Here is a 21895-nt window from a genome sequence, read left to right on the forward strand (position 1 = left end):
TTTCCCTCCAGCCTCCTCCTGCCTACCTGGGGATGGCAGTGACAAATCGGGCCCCTTCGGAAACAGCAGGCTACGGCATCATGTTTGCTCGTCATCATCACCCCAGGGACACGTCGCACAGCTCCTGGTGGGCACGGAAAAAGAAGCACCCCCGGTGCTCCCGAAATGGAGCAGGGCTGCGTGCAGCGGGGCGAGGAGGAGCCAGGAGGAGCCCAGCACCCGGGCACCCCGAGCTCCTGAAGGGACGGGTGGCACACGCGGTGGCACTTTGGTTTGTTGCAGCCCCAGCACCTCGCAGCAGCCAGGCCACCCCGCAGGGCACAGCACGGGCACCTCCAGGCACCCACAACCCAGACCCAAGGGGGCTCCCCGGGGAGCTGGGGGAGCCCCGGGTGGTTTCCAGCCCCGACCAGAGCCCCCATCCATCCCGATCCCCCGCTCCTGGACCTGGCGCCTGCATCCGGCTGAGCCCTCCGCATCCCCCCCGGAGCAGCTCCTCCGGAGGCACTGCAAGAAAACCTGGGAGATAACGCATGCCTGCGACATTAGCAATTAAGGAACATTAATTATAATAATAATAATTATCACAAAATAGCATTTTTATGGCACAATATTATGCTGAAGGATTTACAACAGACTGAATCATGAAGTTCGTAATTAAAGTTATTTTAGTTTCTAATTCCGCTTTAATTTTATTCAATAAAAGATATGATAAATATACCTTAAAAAAAAATGCAGAAACCATTACTTAAGACAATTTGCCTATACAGGGATGTGTTATTGCAGCACAGAGATCCCCCGAGAAGCATCTCACACCTCTGCGAGGACGAAATGTCCGGCCCTGTGAACTACACAGCAGGGCGTCCGGGCTCCAGCTCCCATCCATGAGCCCCCGAGGATGGATTTTTAAGTCACCGTGTCTCTGCTGCTGCCAGAACAGGGGGAAATGACGAGCCTGGCATCAGTGGGGAAGGTCCCCACAGGTTACTGGGTCCCACAGGAGTCCTGGCCATCACCACCCCACGTGCGATGTGCTGCCCGGATGGAGCGGGGACGTTTCACTTCAAGCCATGCACCTGTAACAGCAGGTAGGAAAGAAAGAGCAAATAAAAAGGCTCAAATCCAATCCGCCCCAGTCTTGAGCTACTTTTTCCCCCTCCCTCAACTTTATTCCATCAGAAAATGGTGACTTGCTAAAGGCTTTCACAAAATAAAATAAAATAAAATAAAATAAAAAAACAAAACACCACAAACCTGCAACTGTTTTGATGAACATTCATCACCGCGGTAGGGAAAAAAAAAAAAAAGAGACAGGAAAATTCTTTAGACATGGTTGAAGAGCCGTGTCTTGGCGGAGAAGAGCCTGCTATTTCCATTTTAAAAGGCTGTTTCATTTCCATTTTTTAAATAAACTCCGCAATATTAAAGATGCCAAAAATCCGAGCAGGAAGGCTGGCGCTTACCAAGGCAGAACGCTCTGGCTGCCCCGGACCGTGCCGCACGGGAACTTCACGGGGAAAGCCCGTCAGCCCTCTGTGCAACGAGACACATTTCAAAACCTCAGATTCTCCCCCAAAAATTAATGGTGTGGCTTTGCTGGACCCACACCAGAGCCTGCCACCACCTGAAGCCTCTCTGGAGCCGGAGCTGGGGCCTGGCACCGCCGGGAAGGCCGGGAGCCCCCGCTGCCGGTGACTTCATTTCTTCCTCATTAATTTAAGTGCTTCTGTACCAACCGCTGCCCGCCGGGGCCTCCCAAACACGGCTTATCTACCTCGGTGCGGACGCAGGAAACATTACAAGCGGGTCCGGGAGCCGCTGCGTCCTGGCGCTCTGACATCCTGTAATGAGGGCTGGTTTGGGAGGCGACCAGGACAGCCCGGATTCCCAGAAAAGCAGCGTTGCTGCTGGCAGGAGACGCTGGCACCGGCAGTCCCAGACAGAGCGGGACCCAGCGGCAGCCGGCAGGGAAGGCAGCGGTCCCCGCAAAGCAGAGTGGGGATGGTGGGCGTGCAAGCGGAGGAAGGGCAGGAGCTTTAACTAAAAGGCGCCGAAATTACTAGCAAGGCCTCTAATTGATTCTGGGAGAGTGATTTCTAAATTATATCCTGACGTGTTCACTGCAATCAATAAATGCATTAAAGCCAAGGAGGCTGCGAGCCCGCGGCTTGCGCTGCTCGCTGCTGGCCCCGCAGCGGTGCCAGGAGGGTCCCCGCAGAGGTGCAGCCTCCCCAAAACGCCTTCAGGTCACTGCAGGGCTCGCTGGCGGAGACAGAACCAGCTTGGTACTTCCCTCACCCCGCTCTCCATCTCCTGGCTACTCCTCACAGGGCTGTAGGGCCTGGAAAAAGGAGAGGTGCAGAGCCGTCCTTCCAGCAAGCGTGTGCCAGAAATCCTGAAGAGCTCAGCTGCCTGCGTATTTGGGGATGGCAGATTTAGGGAGGGGTTCAGCACCCTCAGGAAGGGCTTTCGTGGTGTGAAGCGGCAGCCCAGGAGTTCCCTCTCTCCGCGCTCGCTTCCCTGGCAAATCCCCGCCACCCGAAGGGAGCGCTGGGAGCCGGGGAAACAAAAGCGACTACAGACACTTCAGCCTATTTATAAAAAAAGTTTACAAAACGATGAGTGAAAGACAGTTAATGATGCATAGTACAGTTAGTGCCAGGGAAAATGCTCTAAATTAAAGTCCTCAAATATGAAAAGAAGCAGCATTTAATAAGACAGTTAATGTATGTTATTTAAATGTCACTTCATTATTAAAAGTGTATATTTTTTGAGGTTTAATAACCATGTAATTGAGGCATCTTTTCTATAGTTAAACCTTGGCAAATATGTTTTTCATAATTAGCTGGTATTTATTTAACATGCAATAACCATCCCATTAAATTTAATGACTTCAATTAATAGGTACAGAGGGGCCTTTTTTAATGTCAATATGTGTTCTTAAAAGACGGCTGGCAGCGCGGCGCCGCGAGGGAGCTCGGCTACCTGGGGGTGACCAGGGCACGCAGGACACCACGGCCAGGGGTATTCATTAGCCGGGCACGCTCGTTAGCTGGGCTGTTAATGGGCACGTGGCCCCTGGCACTTGCAGCCAGGAAGGGGAACTGCCGGGCACAAGGAGGGTGATGCCAGCGGGCACCCCATGGGGACCCCAAACCTGCCAAGCACCTCCTCGCCCAGCCCCGTGGCCAGGCACGATCCCACAGGGCAAATTTTGCCGCTGGTGGTAAAACTGGAAAGGCTCAGCCCTGTACGGCCTCGGCCGAGCCTCGCAGCCTAAATTAGCAAATAGTCCAGGGTAAATTAACTCCTTTAACAAACCATCCAGTACAGAGTTATTAACCAGCTTGTAATAAAGCCCAGCACGAGGCTGCGTGCGCTGCAATCCGTCTGGGCTCCAGGCTGTAAAAACTCATGCAATTAGGGAGGGAATCCCCCATATATCCTCCAGCCTCCATCACCCCGGCACCTCCCAGGCCCCCAGGAGCTCCCCCCAGACCCCAAACACCTCTTCTCCATCCTTTAGGCCCCTGCAGCCCCAGTAGCCCCATGTGCTCCCTCCTGCCCAGCCCCAGTTGCTCAGGACCCCGCAGACACCCAGGTCCCGCTGCCGGCTCCCCGTGGACATCACCCGAGGACCAGGGACTGGGACTTGCCGAGTCCGTGCTAACCACAAACCCAAGACCACCACCAGCTGCTGAAAGGCAGGCACCGAGCGCTTTTTCATTTTCTTCTTATTGCGTTTTAAACGTTTGTTCAATAAGAATAAAATCAGAGGGATTAAACCTTCGCCCCACACGGGGCACCTGTCTCGAGGAAGATCAAACCGGCGGCGCAGCGCTGCATGTGGGGAGGTCGGGATGCTGCTGGCGAGGGGGGCAGCAGCTTCCAGCACACAAAGGGACGGTGCCGAGGGATGATGTGTCCCCAAACCTGGACTAGAAACCCACTGAGCTGCATTTTCTTCCCAGCCCCGTGCTGTTGGTGCAGGTACCAGCAACCAGCCCTTCCCTGCCAGGGAGAGGGGCTGTGGTTAACCTCAGCAGCCAGGGTTTGAGCAGAGCCCGGTGTGGGGGTCCCAAAGTGACCTGATGGGAGGCAGAGCGGGGAAGGGCGCACGTCTTCCTGCCCTGCAAGCTGCGAAGCGCAATCAGGAACACGGAGAGCAAAAACCCTCAGAAACCAATTACCGCCTGCGAGATGCGACATGCTAAAAATACCTCGCCTTGCTGCTCCAGAGAAGGTGCCGGGGAGCAGAGCTGTGGCAGCTGGCCCCGGGGCACCCCAAAGCCCCATGACCAAGGGTAGCATAGCCCCTGACTGGGCTCTGTGGGGCAGCCGGCCCCACACAGCGCTGGGGGACCCCACAGCCCCCCGGTGCCCCTCAGCCAGGGATGTGATGCTGGATGTGGGCACCAGGCTGTGTCCTCCTGTGTCACCAACTGGTTAGGTCACACCAAAAGGACCCAATCACTGCCTCAGTGCCTCTTTGCCATGGGAAACCCAACAAAAAGTACCTGAGGCCATTTCCAAGGCACAGCCACAACACCTCAGGCAGGGAGCGGACGGGGGAACCGCGTGTCCCCACACGGCTCCCCTCACACCCAGCGCCGTGCCTGCAGCGCCGTGCAAGGCAGCTGCTGCTCGCGCTCGCCTGCCCCATTCGCAGCCAAGAAGCAAGACACAGCGGTGGTCAGCAAACACCTTTTAATTACAGAATGAGTAATTAGGGATCCCAACGTCTGCCACCGGCATGGGGATCCCTCAGCACCCCCAGCTATTGCCTTGACCCTGCTCCCCCCACCTCAGGGTTGAGCCAGCACCGGGCTCCTGGTGCTAATCATAAATAAACTAAAAGCCTGAGCGTAATTCCTCGTTTAAACTCAAAGATGCCACACAGCCTTGACGGAAACCGAGAGATTCGGGCGAGGCAGCAGGGGCAGCGCTGCCCTTCCCCTCAGCCCCAGCCGCCGCCATTTGCGCGGCAGCGGGCGGGCACCGAGGCCTCCCCGGGGCCGTGCCCTCAGCACCGGGCCCTGCCCCTGCCTCAGGCCGGGCTCGGGATCAGGGGTGGCCGCAGGGGGCTCGGCGAGGCCCCGGCATCGCCTCAGAGCCCCTCGGAGCTCGGCCCCGGGGTCCCGGCCCACAGCCGGGGCGGCAGCGCCATCTGGTGCCGGCTGCGGGGGGCTCCCCCATCCCGCTGTAGGGGCGCAGACCCCACACAGGTCACCCCTATGTCCCCACAGCACAGCCCCGGGTCCCCATAACCCCGCTTTGGGGTACCCCAAAAGCAGAGGAGCCCCAAAAGAAGCCCCCCCAGTACCCCATAATCTTCCCCCCGCCCCGGTCAGGATGGTGGTGAGGAAGGGAGGGGGGAAGGAATCTGCCTCGCAAATTACCGCTCGCACCAAATGTCCCTTCTTATCAAGACTGGACGGGTATTCAATTTTCTCTTCAAACGCCTGCCTTCTGAAATGGTAATAGAATTTCAAATCTAGGGGAAAAGGGAGGGGAAAAAAAAAAAAAAAAAACTGAATATGCAAGGATTAACAATGAGAGAGAGAGACAAAGGGAGAAATTATACCAAAAAAATATAGTCAGAGCCTTTGCAGGAATTAATTAAATACAAATTTAAAGAGAAAATTAACAGTCTCATGCTTCGGAGGGGGGAGAAAAGGGATATTTTCTGAGTTTAATTAACCTTTTTTTGCCAAGAATAAAGAGGCAGGGGGAAGGGAGAGCAGAGACTCCTAATTGTTCGGGCTCGCAGGAGATGCCAGTGGGGTCGGGGGCTGCCCACGCAGGGTCAGGGCTGCGTGGGTCCGGCTCGAGCAGAGCACGTGTGGGGGCCGTGTGTGCACACACAGCTCGGCTGCTGGGCCTGAAAGGTCGCTCGGTGTGGAGAAGAGGAGGAGGAGTGGGGAAGAGCCGCGGTTCCCCTGCTGCTGGGAGGCTGATGGGGGGCACAGATCCCCTCCTGGGGGCTGGGGAGCACTGGGTGGCACGTGGAGGGGGCTGGTGGCTGGGGATGGGTCCAGATCTCTGTCCCTGTGCTCCCACCAGCCCTGTTTAGAGGTCGGGTACCTAGCCCTGTTTAGAGGTCGGGTACCTGTGGTGCTTGGTGGCATCAGTCAGGGGGTAGGATGGGTGTTTCGAGCAGCTGGGTGCCAAATTAATGCCCAACAAGGGGCCCAGCCCAGTCTGCACCCAGGTGCCACGGGGTTTTGAACACCAGGAACCAGTGAAGCAGAGACATCGTGAGGACTCATCACAGGTAACGTCCTTCAGCTGCCACCCGAGGAAGTCCTGCAGCCCTACACCACCACAGGGCTCCCCACGGCGCGTGCAGAGCCCCCTCCTCACCCTCCACCCCACGACGGTACTGTCACCCATCACATACACGGGCGGTGATACCCAGGGACGCAGCAGAGCTGTTTTTCATGTGGAGGTCAGCTTTGCTAAAGCCTGGTGAGATGGAAGGAGAAATCCATCATTAGCAGCCCGGCAGTTTCGGAAAGGGCAGGACAAACAGCTGGGTATCAGCGCTGGCCTGGCCCCGCCAGCACGGCACCATCGAGGATGAACACGCGGGATGCAGATTAGCCTGGAAGCGGGACAGGGTGATTAATAAGTTAAACCCAACACCAGCACACGTCTGTTTAACAAACTTGGCTCCTTATCTGTCCAGGAATAGATTGCAAAATTATTCAAGAGTCTTCAGTGTAAATTGTTCTTAGTATAAGGATTGTTTAAATTGCAAACTGGGAATATTACAGTGAAGTGTACAAGGTATGTGGTAAATTATGTAACCAATTTGTGTAATTTATAAATTGAGTTACATAAATTAGCTACACAACATACAGCATGAATGTCAAATTGTCACAATAATAGCTCAGCATCAGATTAACTTGAGGATTAATCCAGACAGTACAAAGTCTGGATATAACAAATAAATATCAAATTGTATACCAACAGCTCAAGCTAGAACGTTATTGGCATCAATAAAACACAAACACTCAATTACTCATGGGGCAGAAAAAAAAAAGGAAGCAGAGACAGCAGCAGCAGTTTGCAGAGCTATCCTCAGCCCCTGTGTACCCTCGATGTTATTTTTCCCCAAGGTAACAGACAAAGGTTTATTTCTGCCACTTCTTTTCCACGAGTACTTTCTCACCTCTCCCAAAAACTCACTCAGTGTGAGCAAGACAGCGCTGGGCCAGGCTTGGCCCTTTTGGACACACGCAGAGGCATCGTGAGATGAAAGGTGCTTCTCTTGCAGCCTGCAGGTAGAGCCTTGTTCTAACTTGAAAACCCAGAAAGGTTTTTTTTTAGGCAGGATTCATGGGGACGTGGAATAACAAGAGAAAACGTTACAGACCCCTTTATAAATTGCTTAACCAAAAATAGAAGGCTGGGTGGAAATAACTCCTCTGGACCAAAGCACAGGGAGCCAGGAGCTTTGCCTGGGGAGCCCTGGCTGACAGTAGCGGGGTTGAGCCACGTTTCCTACTTCTTGCTGCACTGCCCACATTCACAGCAAATGCTAAAGGCGTCTGAGTTTCAGAATCTTTTACCTTGTACTCTTTATTAAAATTTAATTTTCTTTCAAGTTAAGAATGGCAGAGTTCTGTCTCCCAAGATGAGCTGTGATTATATTGTCATCTACTTGCCCAGGAGTGCTGGAAGGTCTGTAGCAGTGTTAAAGCATCAACTTTCAATCCCAGGGGTGACTAGGAAGTGATCTACAGCACAGTTCCCTCTAAGCACAACTTATTACAAACCTCCTCTGCTAATAGGTGGCCTTGGTTTTCCCAGAGAGCTGTGATGGCCTGGGCCTCCCAGGCAATCACCCAAGGTAAGCGCTGGTGGGCAGTGACCATGGTTGTGCTCAGAGGGATAATATAAGATAGACATAAAATTATGAAGATTCCTCTAACCTATACAGATCTATCCCCATCCACTGGCTGAAAATACCCTTGAACAAAACTACTGGAATTTTACAGCAGCAAAGAGCAACACAGGACCACCCACAGCACCCAGAGATGACGTTTTGTTCTTCGAGGAGCTGAAGAACCAGACCCTGCAGTCTGAGGGTGCTTCCAAGAAGATTATCGGCTTAGACTCAAGCTGAATTTCTCTCCTCTGCCTTTTTGGACACAGACTCAGCTGTGACCCTTTCCTTCAGGCTGCACAGTTCATTTTCCTGGCAAAGGGGAGGCGAGGCCAACCACTGGTGGGGTGGAACCGACAGCTGGCACTCACCTTTCATGGCTGGGTTTCATTAGGACTGCAGGGAAAGCAGCCACCGAGCATATTAAAGGCACTACTGTGGGTATTCCATTCCCTAAACTGCCCCCCAGCCTGGGAATGAATATTTCAGGGGACCAGAAGTCACTACATAAAACAATAAGAACATAGTAGGAAAATAAAGAGCTGAGCATTTTCTCATTCTTTAATTTCTTCATCTCACAGACCTCCCAGCACCCGATTTAGGTTTGGAATAAGCCCCCAGGTAAGCCTCAGGCTGGACAACCCAGCCCTACAAGGCTGCCAGCGCCACAACAGCCTTCTGCTGTGCCCCGTCCCAGTGCCAAGATGCGATCCCTGGTGGCAAAAGGTGGCTTTGGAAACCTGTGACACACGGGGATGCCGGGCTCAGCCTACGTGCCGCGCGGGGCATCACAGCTGTGCGGTGCTGATCCACTTAATCCAATAAACGGCGGTCCAAGGAAATTATCACAAGTTGGCAACGGCACGCTGGAAGCTCAGGGGTAGAGGGAAAAACTCGCAGCACAAAGAAGGCTCGCAAAAGAAAAATAAGTAAATAAGGATTAAAGGGACTATGAAGGCTGTTTCATTGAAGCAGCCCATAAAGAGCAATTTCTCTTTCTTTTGTAAGCTTTTATTTTTGCCGATATGATTTAAGCTAAGTCCTGAACTGGCATTTCCCCCCCGGCTCGTTAAGAGCCGCAAAGCTTCGTCACAGTCACCAGCCAGGCTTCTTCAGCAGTTGAAAGGCTACTGAAGGAAAGTAAAGAATTAATTTTTAAAAAGCCACACTCGCTCACTGCTTTATCAAATGGCAAAAACTCAAATCTCTCCCTTGGTTCAGCCGCTCGGAGGGGGAATGCATGGCAGCCCTGGCAGAGTTCCTGTTTACTTGTTTTATGACGGTTGTAACGAGGAACCCATTAAATTAATAGCCGTGCTTTATTTTTAATGTTATGTTTAGCTAATCCTGACTTACAGTGGCACTCCCCATTCATAGAAAATAAAAATCAAACTCGCTATGACGATGGACTCCATCACCGAGAGAATGGATACAGAAGGATGTTCAAGCAGTCGTAGGAGGGAAAAAATAACACCCTTTTCATTCTTGCTGAGGGAGTGTCACTCATGTCCCTCAGCTGGTGCCCATTATAGAAATTAGCTCAGGCAGTTCAAGAACTAAATAATACAAAACCCATCTAAAGCTGCAAGAAAAATAATTGGCAGATGGAGCCATTCCAGCACCTCGGCGAGTGCCCAGCGCCACGCGGCAGAACAGAGCCCCTCGGAGCGGGGCTCCGGGCAGCCTCACGGCACGAGAGCTGAGGGTACCCCAGCACCGGGGGTGTTCTCATTGCCTGTAGGGTTTGAGTTCTCCGTTCACACACCTCAGAGCACGTATGGAGGCTAAGGATGCAATCGGTCAAGGTGTACCCAAGATCTCGCACACAGCTCCTTGCGTAGGGCTCTTGCAAGGCAGCGGCTGCCCCAGAGCGGGTGCAGCCCATGGAAACGAGTCCTTACTGCTACAGGAACCAGACACTTAAAAGGACCAGCAGCAGAGAACCCAAAAGGATTCCAAGTTTCCAGTGTGATGCTCAGAAAGCCAAGGCAGAACAAGGCTTCCTAGAGCTGCTCCAAGCCCTAGGTCCTTTCCTGCTCCGCAGTCTGGGTGACCGACTGTTTTTTCCAGACCTTAAACAGTGATGATAACTCTAAAAAAAATATATCTACAGAAAACAAATTGGAAACATACTTAGCTGCATGCCCCAGTTTGCTATAAATATTAGCAGTAGGAGATGGGAGATGAAGACAACTTCCTCCACAGCTATCAACCCCCTGTTAACTCAATATTCAAGGAGGATTTTGAAATTTAAAATTGAGTTTAATGGATCCATAAGAAGGTGAGCGGATCCTAGGTCTCCAAAAAGAACCTTGTAAGCCAACAGGCTTTGATTGGGCTATTGTTAATTAGTAAATCTGTCCCAAAGATAGCAGAAATTGTGTTTATTTCTAAACAAATTTCCTGAAAACAAAGGAGGAGGCAAGGCAAGAGCCCAAGCTCCCCCCAGATCCCTCAGCAACAAGTCCTTCATGCTACAGCCCCCACAAAGAGCCTCGCAGGGCAGCAAGACGAGCACTATCAGCAAACATCTCATAATACTCTGCACAAAAAGGAACTGCTGGATCAAGCACAAGCTCCTCCACTGAGGGAGAGCAGGAAGAACATCTAATTTAGGCCATTTGCAAGGGGAAAGCAGCTTCAGGTGCAGCTTGTTACATGCCCCGGAGGGAGCAGCTGATTTCATCTTTGACTTGGAAACCAAACTTTCTTTGCTGCTCTCCGAGCAGGATGACAAAGGAAAGTTCTTTGCCACGTGCTTGCTGACCTGTGTAAAAAGTCTGAAAAGAGCACGTGTGTCATTAAATTCAAGGCGCTTTTGACATGGAGCCCTCCTGAGACCAACAGCTGCTCCGTTTGCTCCCTCTAGCTTTGCCCCAGGCTGTGCAACCACCACTCTGCCGGCGTAATTAACACCGGGGTGAGAGGCAGAGGGGCATCATTACTGCCCTGAACAAGCTCAGCACTTAGACGACTGCCGGTCCAGGCTAATCACTTCGGTCCACATCACCCTTCAGTCCCCCAGCACGTCAGCCTAGGAGACCCGGGGAAGTGACGGGAAGCCAAGGCGCGCACAAAGAGCAGAGCGATAAGGCTGACAGATAAGGAGGTCGTGAGAATTGGTGCAGGAATATCACATCCCTCCCCTCCCAGGACGATAAAAATGAAAATCTAAAACTAAAAGGGAGAGCAGGTGCGGGGCTGCGGCCCCGCAGGGCTCTGAACAGCCCATCAAGGCTGCCACAAGTTTCCTGGGGTGCTGCGCCAGCTGAAAAGAGAAAAGGGTGCGACAGCTCCCTGGGGTGGCAGGAAGAGCTGCTGCAGTTGTAGGCTGTATTTTAACCAGGTGCATCTAATTACAGCAGCTGTGCGAGGCACTGGGAAGGGAGGAGAGGAGAGGCCTTGTATCCACACTGCTTCTAACCTGAAAAGAGCAAGTCACCAGGCAAACTGAAGAACGTGGTCCCGAGATGCGCAGAAGGCTGGCAATGAAGCGTTTTAAGGGCATCAGACGTAAACGATTCAGCGACAAGCTACAGACAAACACTTTTAACCAGTTTGGAAATAAAAAATAACAACAACCCGAAAGACAAATGGAAAAATTCCGCCTAGGAAAGGAGCGCACAGCACGAGATCACAGGATTCAGCAGACTATAAAATAGGAAATGAGACTTACTCTTCTCCCCCTACAGCTACACAAAACCCTCCTACATAGATTACAGACACGCTTGGCAATTGCCTTCCTCCTCCAGCCTCTCTTGGTGTGGACAAGGCAGAGTTGGTAGGAGCCTGAATGCAGAGAGGATATTAGATAAAACATCTTGCAAAGCCAAGTGTGAAATATTAACAACAGGAGGCAACGGGTTGTGTTTATATGCAAGATCACAAATTTGGTGCTTAGAGAGCCTGAGATGTCCTTGCACGCTGGAATCTCAAAGTGCTTGTTGAATGTTTCATTTAAAAAGCTACTGAAGCCGACTGGAAAATTTCTATCAGTTCTGTTATTTGCTGTATCTCCTCTAACTTTGCTGTTTGTGTTCTTTTTCCTTCCCACAACACCAAGAAATGATGCACGAATAAAAAGGTTGTTCCTTCATTCATCTGGCCAGTTTTAAAACAATTCCTACTTGTAAAGCGGGCTCTCCGAAAACCTGTATTTTTACATGAAATTACCACAATTGTGCACGCTGCAGCTGAATTACTGGATGCACTCGTACACCCAATTACCCAATTTGCACACAGAACTGCAGAAACCAGGCAGGCAAAATGGACGTGCAGCTGTTTGGCTGAATGGAGCATCGAGCCGAACTGCATCTGGCACTGGGCCGTTTGGGTTTTAGTAGGTGAAAAAGGTCACAGATATTCCTGGGCACGAAAGAGCTCCTTTTCATCCAGCACGTGCAGCACAGACAGCAGTGTGGCTCGCTGCCCGTACCCTACCTCAAACTTGCCTTGGAGGGAACTGCCTCCAATTCAGCTCCTACAAAAGCCTCAGCCCGTGCTTATCCTCGTTGTCCAAGCTTCCCATTAGTGCCAACTGCGACGGGGGCTGTGTGATAAGGCCATCTATTCAACCCTGGCCACCAGGCTCCAGGAATAATGATCTCTGCTGCTCTGGAATGTAACTGACACCTGCTGTCACAATCCTGCATGGAAAAAAAATAATAATGCTCTGGATAGCCAACAGGCAGTCAAGGAGAAACAGAAGGAGAGGAAGCCTAAGAGCAGATGCGGAGCTTCTTCCTTCTTTGCAAGGGCCTCAGTAATATGGTAGCAGAGGAAAAAAAAAAAAAAAAAAAAAATAAGAATAGTAGCAGGGGGAAAAAAAGAGTAAGAATAGTAGCAGGGGAAAAAAAAATACACTCAAAGCTGTAATACCTGTAGATTTTTTACTCAGGTGGCTTCTGAGGCTCTGCAAATTGAGCTTCATCTTTGGCAGTTTCCTATTGACATCTCTCCTCATCATTTTTTTTCCTGAGGCTCAGATATTCAAGCTGATGATCAGGGCAACAGCAGCAACAAATCCACTCATGGGCCCTGTGCAACACCAAAGGAAGGGGCTGTCTGGAAGGCAGAGGAGACCGCAATCCCCACAGCACAGGATCACCAGGAGGTTTGCAGACTTTCATCAGAGAGTATCCAAAATCAAACCTAGCGTGGCCAGACAGATTTTCCAACTCTAAGGCTACATGATGAACCAACTTCTGGCCTCAGAGGCTACCAGAGACCAAGGGTTAGGCAAGCCAGTACTGAAGGGGGATGATGTGCAAGAGGTGTATTTTTAACTAATAATTGAGCAGTCTCTCGTCTGGAGGTGCTGGATGGCCTGAGAGTGCCTCTCTGTCCTTGCTGGGCTGCACAACAGCCGCAGTGCACCTGGCCAACATTAGCTGGAGATGTTACATTTATGATTTTATGGCTGATTTTTTTTCCCCTACCCTCTATCAATTGAGTTCACTGTCTGAACGATCACATCTGTTTATGTTCCACAGACACCTGCATATCTTGAGATGACAGCAACTCCCTGAATGCTGTAATCAGTTATTTCTCAACAGAGGAATTGCCAATTTGGTAAATAAAGCTCATTATAAAAGAACATGGAAATGTATTACAGTTGCCTAACAGAGAAAATTGTCCAGCACCGCCACATAATCAGCCCTGGCATCATAGTCCCCCCCAATTTAGGGCAGCTGAAATAATGACATGCAAATAACTCATGCCAAAGCAACACTGGATGGGGGCAAGAGGAAAATGAGGAAGAGACAAAATAGGTATTTTTCTCTTCAGACCAACAATAATTTAAAATCTAGTCAGCGACAGGCCTTGCTGCTCCAAATTTCCACACGTGGTGTCAGAAGTCCTGCGGCTCTGCAGAACCTGACTATGGCAAGCGGATCCAAAAGCCAGCACGGCAGCCACAGCAGCAGCCCAGCCAACGCTGCTACAAACAGGTGTGAGCGTACAAAGTGTCCTACTTTGGTTTGGAAACTTCTCTTTCTTCCTCCGGGGACAGCAAGTTTGACCTGCACGGTGATAAAAAGCTGGAGTTTTTGCAAGATCTGAGACTAACAATGAGCCACGGGTAGGCAAACACTTCTGAGGGAGGAGAGAGTTGTGGCATCAACGATCCATAAGAAGGAGAGGAATTTTGTTGCTTTAGTGAAGACATGAAGCTCTAAGTTAATGCCTACAGGAAAGAGACGAAGCAGGGAAAACAGTTTTCAGCCCCCCTCATCCATTAATCATCCTCCATCATCCATCTTCATAAATACTGCCCTAAACTCTGACATGACCTCCAAAAATTCACGTTCACACTTCAGAGTCTGTCAGCTACAGTCAAGGAGGACACGAGCAGCAAACTGCCAAACGGAGGAGAGGCCACAGCCAGAGAAAGGGGATGAAGTTACCAAGCTAGACTTGCTCCCCTGTTTTGCTGTCTTCAGCAAATCTGTTGCATCTACCTCTTGGGGATGAGATGTCAGACACACACAGCTCCTTCTGTGCCTCGGCTCCACAAGGAGGGCACAAAACCAGCACGAAGCTGAAAGGGATGGCGTTTTGTGGCAGAGAAAGGAGCTGTGCACAAGAGCTGGTGCAAAGAAAGATAACCAGGGCCCTGCATTCAGCAGGAAAAGGGTTTTTCAGCATGATTCACCAACACCAGCCAGGACTTTGCACTCTTCCAAGTACTTTCAAATAAGCCAAACTCATTCAGCCTGAGACCAAAACGAACGAGTTCTGTGATTTATAAACTACGACTGGAAATACTTCTATTCCCCACACTTGGTGGGAGTTTTTGTTGGCACAGGTAGGAGGCAGAAAATGGCAATCTGCAAACTCATGGGACTGAAAGCATCTCACAGCACGCAGTGACCATTAAACACTTTATTGTTTAGGAGGGAACCTTGGAAGGGAAGGAATGAGCCTGCTGGTATAACCAATGGGAGCATGCTAGGAACAGTTAATCCCAACAGGCTAGTCAGGGTTATTTCCAAGTACTTCAGACCCTTTTTTTCTGGAGCAAATGGACAAAGATAACAGCTCTTGAAACTCAGACATGGGTCGGTGAAACAAAAGCTAGCACAGGGTGAACTAGGCCTGTGCAGGGCAAACCTCCAAGCTACAAGCTGTGCTGGGGTCAAGACAACTTTTTGCATTGTATTACAATAAAAAAAAAGGAAGCAGTAGTGTTCCCCTCTCCCAGGACCCTCCTCCCAACTCCAGAAGCATCCACCGAGACCAATACATGCAGGCAATTAGAAGAGGAATCACGTCGTTGTCTTGGACCGCGAAGGGCAGAAGGCACCAGATTTGGTCAGCGTCTATCCAGAAGGGTGCTGGGCCTTCCAAAGGCGTCTGTGGTCCCTGTCCTCTGCTCCGTGGCGGCTGATGTTTACCCAGAGTTAACTAACAGCTCCTGGAAGGAAAAGGAGACAAAGGAACAGGCAGCAAGTTAGCTGTTGACCTTGGACTGCTTCTTTCAGGAACAAAGGAGCGATGCTGGCTGGGGCGAGACCTCAGAGAATCCCTCAGAAAATTTATCAAGTATTGCCTTCTGCAAAGCACAGTAAGACACTCAGGGGGACAGAGGACTGCAGAAGCAAGAGAGCAGGTCATGATATCAAAGGCAAGACTGATCCTGTGAACTAGAATATATGGTCAGTTGTAAATGATTGGGACTTATAAACCTGATGGCCTGCAGCAGGAAAGGCTGCAGGTTCTGCTAAGCGGTAGGAGGAAGCAGAGCTCTAAGTCCCAGCCTCAGCAGGACACAGGAGCACTTCAATTAGCTGCTGCCAAACGTGCACACACCTCTCATATCATTTTGTAAATGATACATCCTCAGATCCTGCAAGTATGTGCTCATGAGCTGTGGCCTTTGTGGGGGTAGAAGCAAGGGGCTTTAGACCTTTTGAGATGGAGGTTGCAGGGCTAGCTGTGGTCTCTTCCTATTTTATCTTCTCACTCCTAAAAATTCAAAGAAATAATCCAATAGCACCATGTGGATGAGCACACACATGGCATCAGCTGTAACACCTCTCCCCACTGGGGATCTGTGGTATTGACGTTGGACCCTACCTCAAAGCCCAGGTAATCAGCTCTCATGGGGCAGCACCAACACCTCTGTGACAACGACACTAAGAGCAGAATCACGTGGAGTGATCCCATCAGCTTGCCACCTTCTTCTCATGCTCTGGTATCCTTCCAAAATGGGAGACAGAGCAGAGAGACCTACCTGCATTCAGAGGACCTTGCTAAAGCCAACTACAGGCAGATAACCGCAGTTAGCTGCAGGGGATTTCGTCACCCAGCTGCCTAGGGCTGGACTGGTGCTCCTTCTACTCCTTGTGTAACAAGACTTTCTTAGGTAAGAGGCTGTGCTTCCTTGAAAGTGAATCAGAAAGGAGAACATCACAGATTAATGCTGCTACCACGCTCGGCAGAAGGTGATGGTGTCATCTGGGCCACGTGTGCACAGCAAGCTGCTATTCAGTGCCTTACGCCTGCAGAGTCAGCGCATTCAGCCCACACTGACCATGCATCTCCACAGACAGCCCCGTCTCCAACAACAATGAACTGGAAAGGCTTCAAAGGATTTGAGAATTAAGAGAAAATTGTTTGCCAAATTATTTAGACAAAGCTTATCCAGAAATCTGACAAATGAACCATCAATATTACTCGACTGACTCTAATTTCCCAGGTAATTTTTCTCATCATTACTGACTTAGAAGTTTTGCAAAGAGCAATACATTTTAAAAACTCCAGCAGCATTCAGACAAATTGTAATGAGCAAAGCAGCAACAACTCACAATCAATTCTGCAATACAGTAATTTGCTGCATTCACACTGTAACACTTCAGTTAAGTGTCAAGGAACGCTACATTTTGTGACAAAGCCACTGACGTGGCCACTCCGCTGTTAACCCTTACAGAAGGCAATAAAGCCTTTTCTTTCAAGCAATTTAAAAAAAAAAAAAAGAAAAAGCACTGTTACACAATTTCATGTTCTTAATCATAACTACATTCTTCTACGTGTTTCAGGAGAAAACGCGAAGAGCCAGCACTTAACCTCAATCAATTCTTTCCAGCCCAGCCCATCCACGTACTGGGGACACGTCCAGCTGGAGGCTCGCAAGCGCTCCTCCTGCAGAAACACCAGGCTCCGTCTCACTGGGGATGACTAAGCTTTCTGAAAACCTTTCGCACAGTGAGCGCTGGCCCCAGAGCTGATGAGATGCCAGACAGGCGAGACACCAATTTCCTGCCGTGCAGCTCGCACCAAGGGAAGTTTCTGTGAGCGAAGGATGCAGGTAACGATACCGTCAATCAGCCCGCGCCGCTCCCAGTAGCGGCCAGATCCAACTGCCTCCAAGACCAGAACAACTCCTCGCTAAGCCAGCCGTTTACACGTGTTTCATTTCCAGCTAGCTCTGCAACCACGCTGATACGGATTCGGTGCCCCTTGGTTCCCTTCCAACCTGGAACCCTCCGTGCAAGACGCCACCGGACTGCCACAACCCCTACCTTGGGCAGGAGGAGCCCAGAAAGGGAAGGAGAAGCCTTCCCTGTGCTTCTCCCATAAGGGACAGCAGCAGCCTCAGGGCCAGCAAGCCTCAGCGAGAAGATTTGTCAATGCAGCACTCTCGTGTTCCTCCTCCTTCGCTGTCAGCCTGCATCCCAGCGCCACAGCTCGGGCTGCCCGGTGTCCTCTCCGCCTTGCCCTGTGCCTCGGCTCTTGGCCTCGCCTGCCAGGGAAGGAACCTTCCTCCCCAAAAGCCAGGCCTCGAAGAGCCTCCTCCCCTTGTGCTCTCCAGGATGCTGTTTGCCAAGCCTCAGCTGTATTTATTTACCCAGCCTTCAGTCTCACAGGGGCAAACCCTGCAGGTTTCCTCCAGCGAACACGGCGCCTTTGCTCTGACGCTCCTTCAGGCGGTCACACCAGGGCGCTCGCACATACGGGCTCTGCAGAGCTACGAGGAAATCCGAAGGCAGATCCCCATGATTAATGACGCCGTGCACTCGGGGTGTCAGTGACAAAGTAGAAATTAATCTCCACAGCTCCCAGCGCTGCACCGTGCGCAGGGAGCTTTCTCCAAACCAGAACACCCGTTGGCACGCGGCTTCAGGAACACGACCGCCCGACTTCTGCACCTCTGTTAGTCTGGGAAGAGGTAAAAACAAAGTACCACAGGCCTCACCTGTCCTAAGGCGGGTGTTCAAGGCCTTTCAGCTGGGGAAGGCATTTGTTGTGTGGCTATTAGCGCCCCGACACCTTGCAAGGGACATTTGAGTCACTCTGCGGTGATGTATGCTGGAGGTATTTTTTGGTTATGTGCAATTTGTCCTGTTGCACGCAGGGTACTGGCCATTTTGCAGAGCAGCTGTGCTGACGGATGGATCCCAGCCCTTCCCTGCCGTGTAGCTCTCGCGCAGAGAAGCCGCTCCGTCTCCCTCATCCTTCAAGAGCCCAACACTTGCTGTCCTTGGGCTTGGAATACGAAGGGGCAGCAGCATGCCAGGCAGCAACAAAAAGCATTAATTCAAAAAGCTATGAAAAGAGTTTTGTTTTCCCTCTTCTCTGTGCTGGTGTTAATGGCTTTGCACAGCAGAGAAGTTCACCCCGTGACTTCTTGGCTGCTTCCCCAGATGGTGCCTCCGAAGCCAGCCCACCGGCGGAGAGGGCGCCTCCCAACACGCTTGCAGGACGCGCTGTCACAACGCCCCAGAGAGCTTTCACGTGCAAGTCCCTCAGTCCAAATACCTCACAACCAAGAAAGAGAAGCAGTTTTTCTGGTCGCCTTCCCCCTCCTCGTTCTCTCTTGACTCAGGAGAGCCGCCACGCTGTTTGCCTTGCCCTGCCCTGACGCCTCCCATCGCTTTGCGTTGCCGCATCGCAAGTTATTTACTAGCGCGGCTCATCCCTGGCAGTTCGGAGACTCACCTGTTTGTTCACACATTATAACATCGATTTCCTCCAGCCGATTGTTCCGATCGTTGTTCTAACTCGGAGAGAGCTCCCGTCATTAGCCTTGCTTAACGGGAAATGTTTTGCCACCGACCGAGCAGCTCGGCAGTCACCAGGCTGCAGGAAAAATCAGCCCAGCTGGGGGCTGCACCTCCCCGCTGCGCCGCGAGCCCCGGCCCTCGCGGCGGGGAGCGGGGAAGGCAACGCTCAGCTCTTTTGATTTTGGACACGTGCTGGAAAATAGCGGGGCCAGGAGGAACAAACAGCCTTCTGCGGAGGGTCACCACTGAAAGGACGGCTGTTAATTAATCAGCGTACAAACCGAGGACGGGTTTTTGTTCGATCGGTGTTAATTGCGTTTAATCTCGTTCTCACCGTTAAGAAAAGCCACTGGGCCGGGCTGATGTTGCCGGCGCCTGCCCTGCGGATTCCACCCACGTTCGGGAGGCGAGGCAGGAGGAGAAAAGCAATGGCAGGAAGGGAAATAACCCTTCCTCGCCCCTTCTGCATCGCTGCACAATTCCATCGGGGCTGTTCCATTATTTAAACAATTTTTGTTTTCCAATAAAATTACACAGGAGCTCAAAGGATGAGAATCAGACATGGAGCATTTCACTGCTCGTTGTTCTTGCTCTCCTGGGTACTGGCTCGGAGCTTGGCTAACCCGCACAGCCCTGGCTATCCGGCCTCCGTAAAGGATTGAAATTAAGAAAATCACTTCTGCGAGGCAGTGCCTGCTTTTCGGGGCCGGGCTGATCCCAACAGACCTGCCCATGCCCCTCTGAAGGATGTGCAGCTGCTGACTGCCATGGCCATCGGCTCGGCCACAGCATCCCTCCTCTGCTTGCTGCTGCCCACAGCTCCACCGCGTGCCGAAGGATGCTGAACTCTGCCTTCCACGAAAACACGAAGCAGTATTTGCTACCGAACAACCTCTGAGCTCATTTGCCTCGTAACTCAGGGCACGTTTGAAGCCTGAATGTCCGAGGCAAACCAGCAGCACATGCACGAGCAGCTTGGCTTTGATTTTGGGACAGGACCCCGTGCACAGCTGCCTGCTCGGGAAGGGAGAGGACCCGCTCCCACCTGCAGGAGCCCGGCCTCGGGGCATGGGGACAGCTCGTGTACAGCACGGGAAGCCCGGGGTGGCAGATTGCATGCCTACCGTCTTATTGCTTCTGGAAGGGCCTTGCATTTTTCCAAATCAGTCTCAAGAACAATAACAATCGAGGCTGGGCACCGTCTGCACCTTTCCCCCGCGGCAGCACAGCACTTGCCCAAGCCGGTGCTGCAGTTGATCAGATTTCCTTTATCCCTCGACGAGTGTTAGTCCCATCGCCTCTCACCGCATAAAGAGGACGTAGCACAAGTGCCGGGAAGGACTGGCTGAGTTTTAAGTGGTCTGAAATGGCTCCACTAGACTCGGTCAAGATTGCTTTAAAATCATTTCCCTTTAGGATGGGCGACCCTCTCTCTTTACAGCCGGCATAACGATTCTGCCTCGGGGGTGGTAATTACATCCCGCTATCTATCCCCATCAGAAGTGCACACTGCCAGCACTATACCACGCTTCTGCAACGAGCTGAGAGACAGGAATGCACGGGGAAAGGGAGATAACCCTGGGCACCCCTCTGCTCCACAGCCGGAGGCACCCCTCGCGTTTTGCAAGCTCAAGGATTAGCCCCCGGGAGGGTGGAAGGGCTCCAGGATACGGCGCGCGTTTCCAAAGCGGAACAACGGGAACTTGTACAAATTCAGCTCTGGTTTTGTAAGAATTAAAATGAACTTCACCCAACTGTGAACATCCGTTGCCAGAGCCAAAAGGAATGGAAAACCACTCACTGATGCAACAGAATTTCATTATTTCAAACCCTACGCCCGACGTAGCCAAAAATTAAGGACAGGCAACAGTAGCGTCGTTGCTGGGGACAATTGGCTGCAGGAGTTTGACTGGGGAGCTGCCAAGCTGTGCCCTGAGCAATGAAATACAATGAAACAGCATACACAAAAAAAGACACCTTCCCTGTACTCATTCCTGCTCTTGCCACCAGGCCTCAGGATAACCAGGGGGAAAATAAAAGGAAAAAAATAATCCCAGAAACCGAGAGACTTTGGATTAAGTTGTGTAAATGACCTGTTACCTCCTATCAGGGGGAAGAAAGAGATGCAATAAATACCTGCAAAGCCATTCCAGTGCTTCAGATTGAATGAATTCCAGAAATGGAAAGTACATGATGCAAGATGTACAAAACAAGGTGCCAGGAAAGTGCAGGAATTTGAATCAAGCTAGCAAATGATCCCAGCAGACTACTGAGGAAAATTAATAGAGAGAAAGTGCAGAGAAAGGATACGGTAACAACACTGACTGATGAACACTGCTGTTGAGACGTGTAAATTCAGGATGTCAGACTTGTATCTACTTCAGTCCTAGAACAAAAACAGCAAATCCTTCCAAAGAGCCTTGGAAGTACAGAAGTCGGATACGCCAAGCCTCATTTCAGGACAGGTTTCCCCCCTGCATCCCTCAAGATTGAAGTTTGTGACTTTAATTACTCCTGGAACATTGTGTACGCAGGGATTCAACGCAGGGATTACTGGCAGGATCCTTGTTATGAGCACCACTTCTCAAACAAATTACACTTCACTGGATGTCGGTAACACACACAAGAAAACAAATTAGGTGAAGGCAGCAGGACAGCAAGATACGGATCTGGTGCAAGGAAATTTCACAAGGTCACCCAGAACAATAAATGCACTTTGAACACAAACTCATACAACAACATTTCTAATCCCAGAGTGCATTAAAGCTTCGCGTGCCCCAGACACTATACATCTTCGACACACTGGTGACTCCGTGCTAGTCTGAGACAAAGTGCAGCTCAGACGTGATTTCTTGTGAAGAAATGCCTCCAGGACAAGAGGGAAAAAAAGAAAAGGAAAAGAGAGAGACAGAGACAGAAAAAGCAACCCTGGTTGTCCTCTGAAAGCCTAGGGTTCACCCCCCTCATCTCCTGCCCCTCACTTGTCACACTGAACACA

General features: G+C 51.1%; 1 protein-coding gene across 2 annotated transcripts in view; it reads right to left on the reverse strand.

Annotated features, from left to right (window-relative positions):
* Positions 1 to 701: 701 nt before the first annotated feature.
* CHCHD6 (coiled-coil-helix-coiled-coil-helix domain containing 6) overlaps positions 702 to 21895 on the reverse strand; it is a 120001-nt gene continuing 98807 nt past the window's right edge. The window contains exon 8 of one of the 2 annotated variants that reach the window (XM_082767964.1): positions 702 to 1076. In XM_082767964.1, the coding sequence (XP_082624090.1) occupies positions 1059 to 1076 (18 nt within the window). In that variant the 3' untranslated portion in view covers positions 702 to 1058. Of the gene's footprint in view, positions 1077 to 14761; positions 15309 to 21895 lie in introns of those variants that run through there. The other variant, XM_082767963.1, reaches the window with a different exon arrangement.

The sequence above is a fragment of the Aythya marila genome (assembly GCF_965140915.1).
Source record: "Aythya marila genome assembly, chromosome: 10".
In the NCBI taxonomy this organism is placed as follows: Eukaryota; Metazoa; Chordata; class Aves; order Anseriformes; family Anatidae; genus Aythya; species Aythya marila.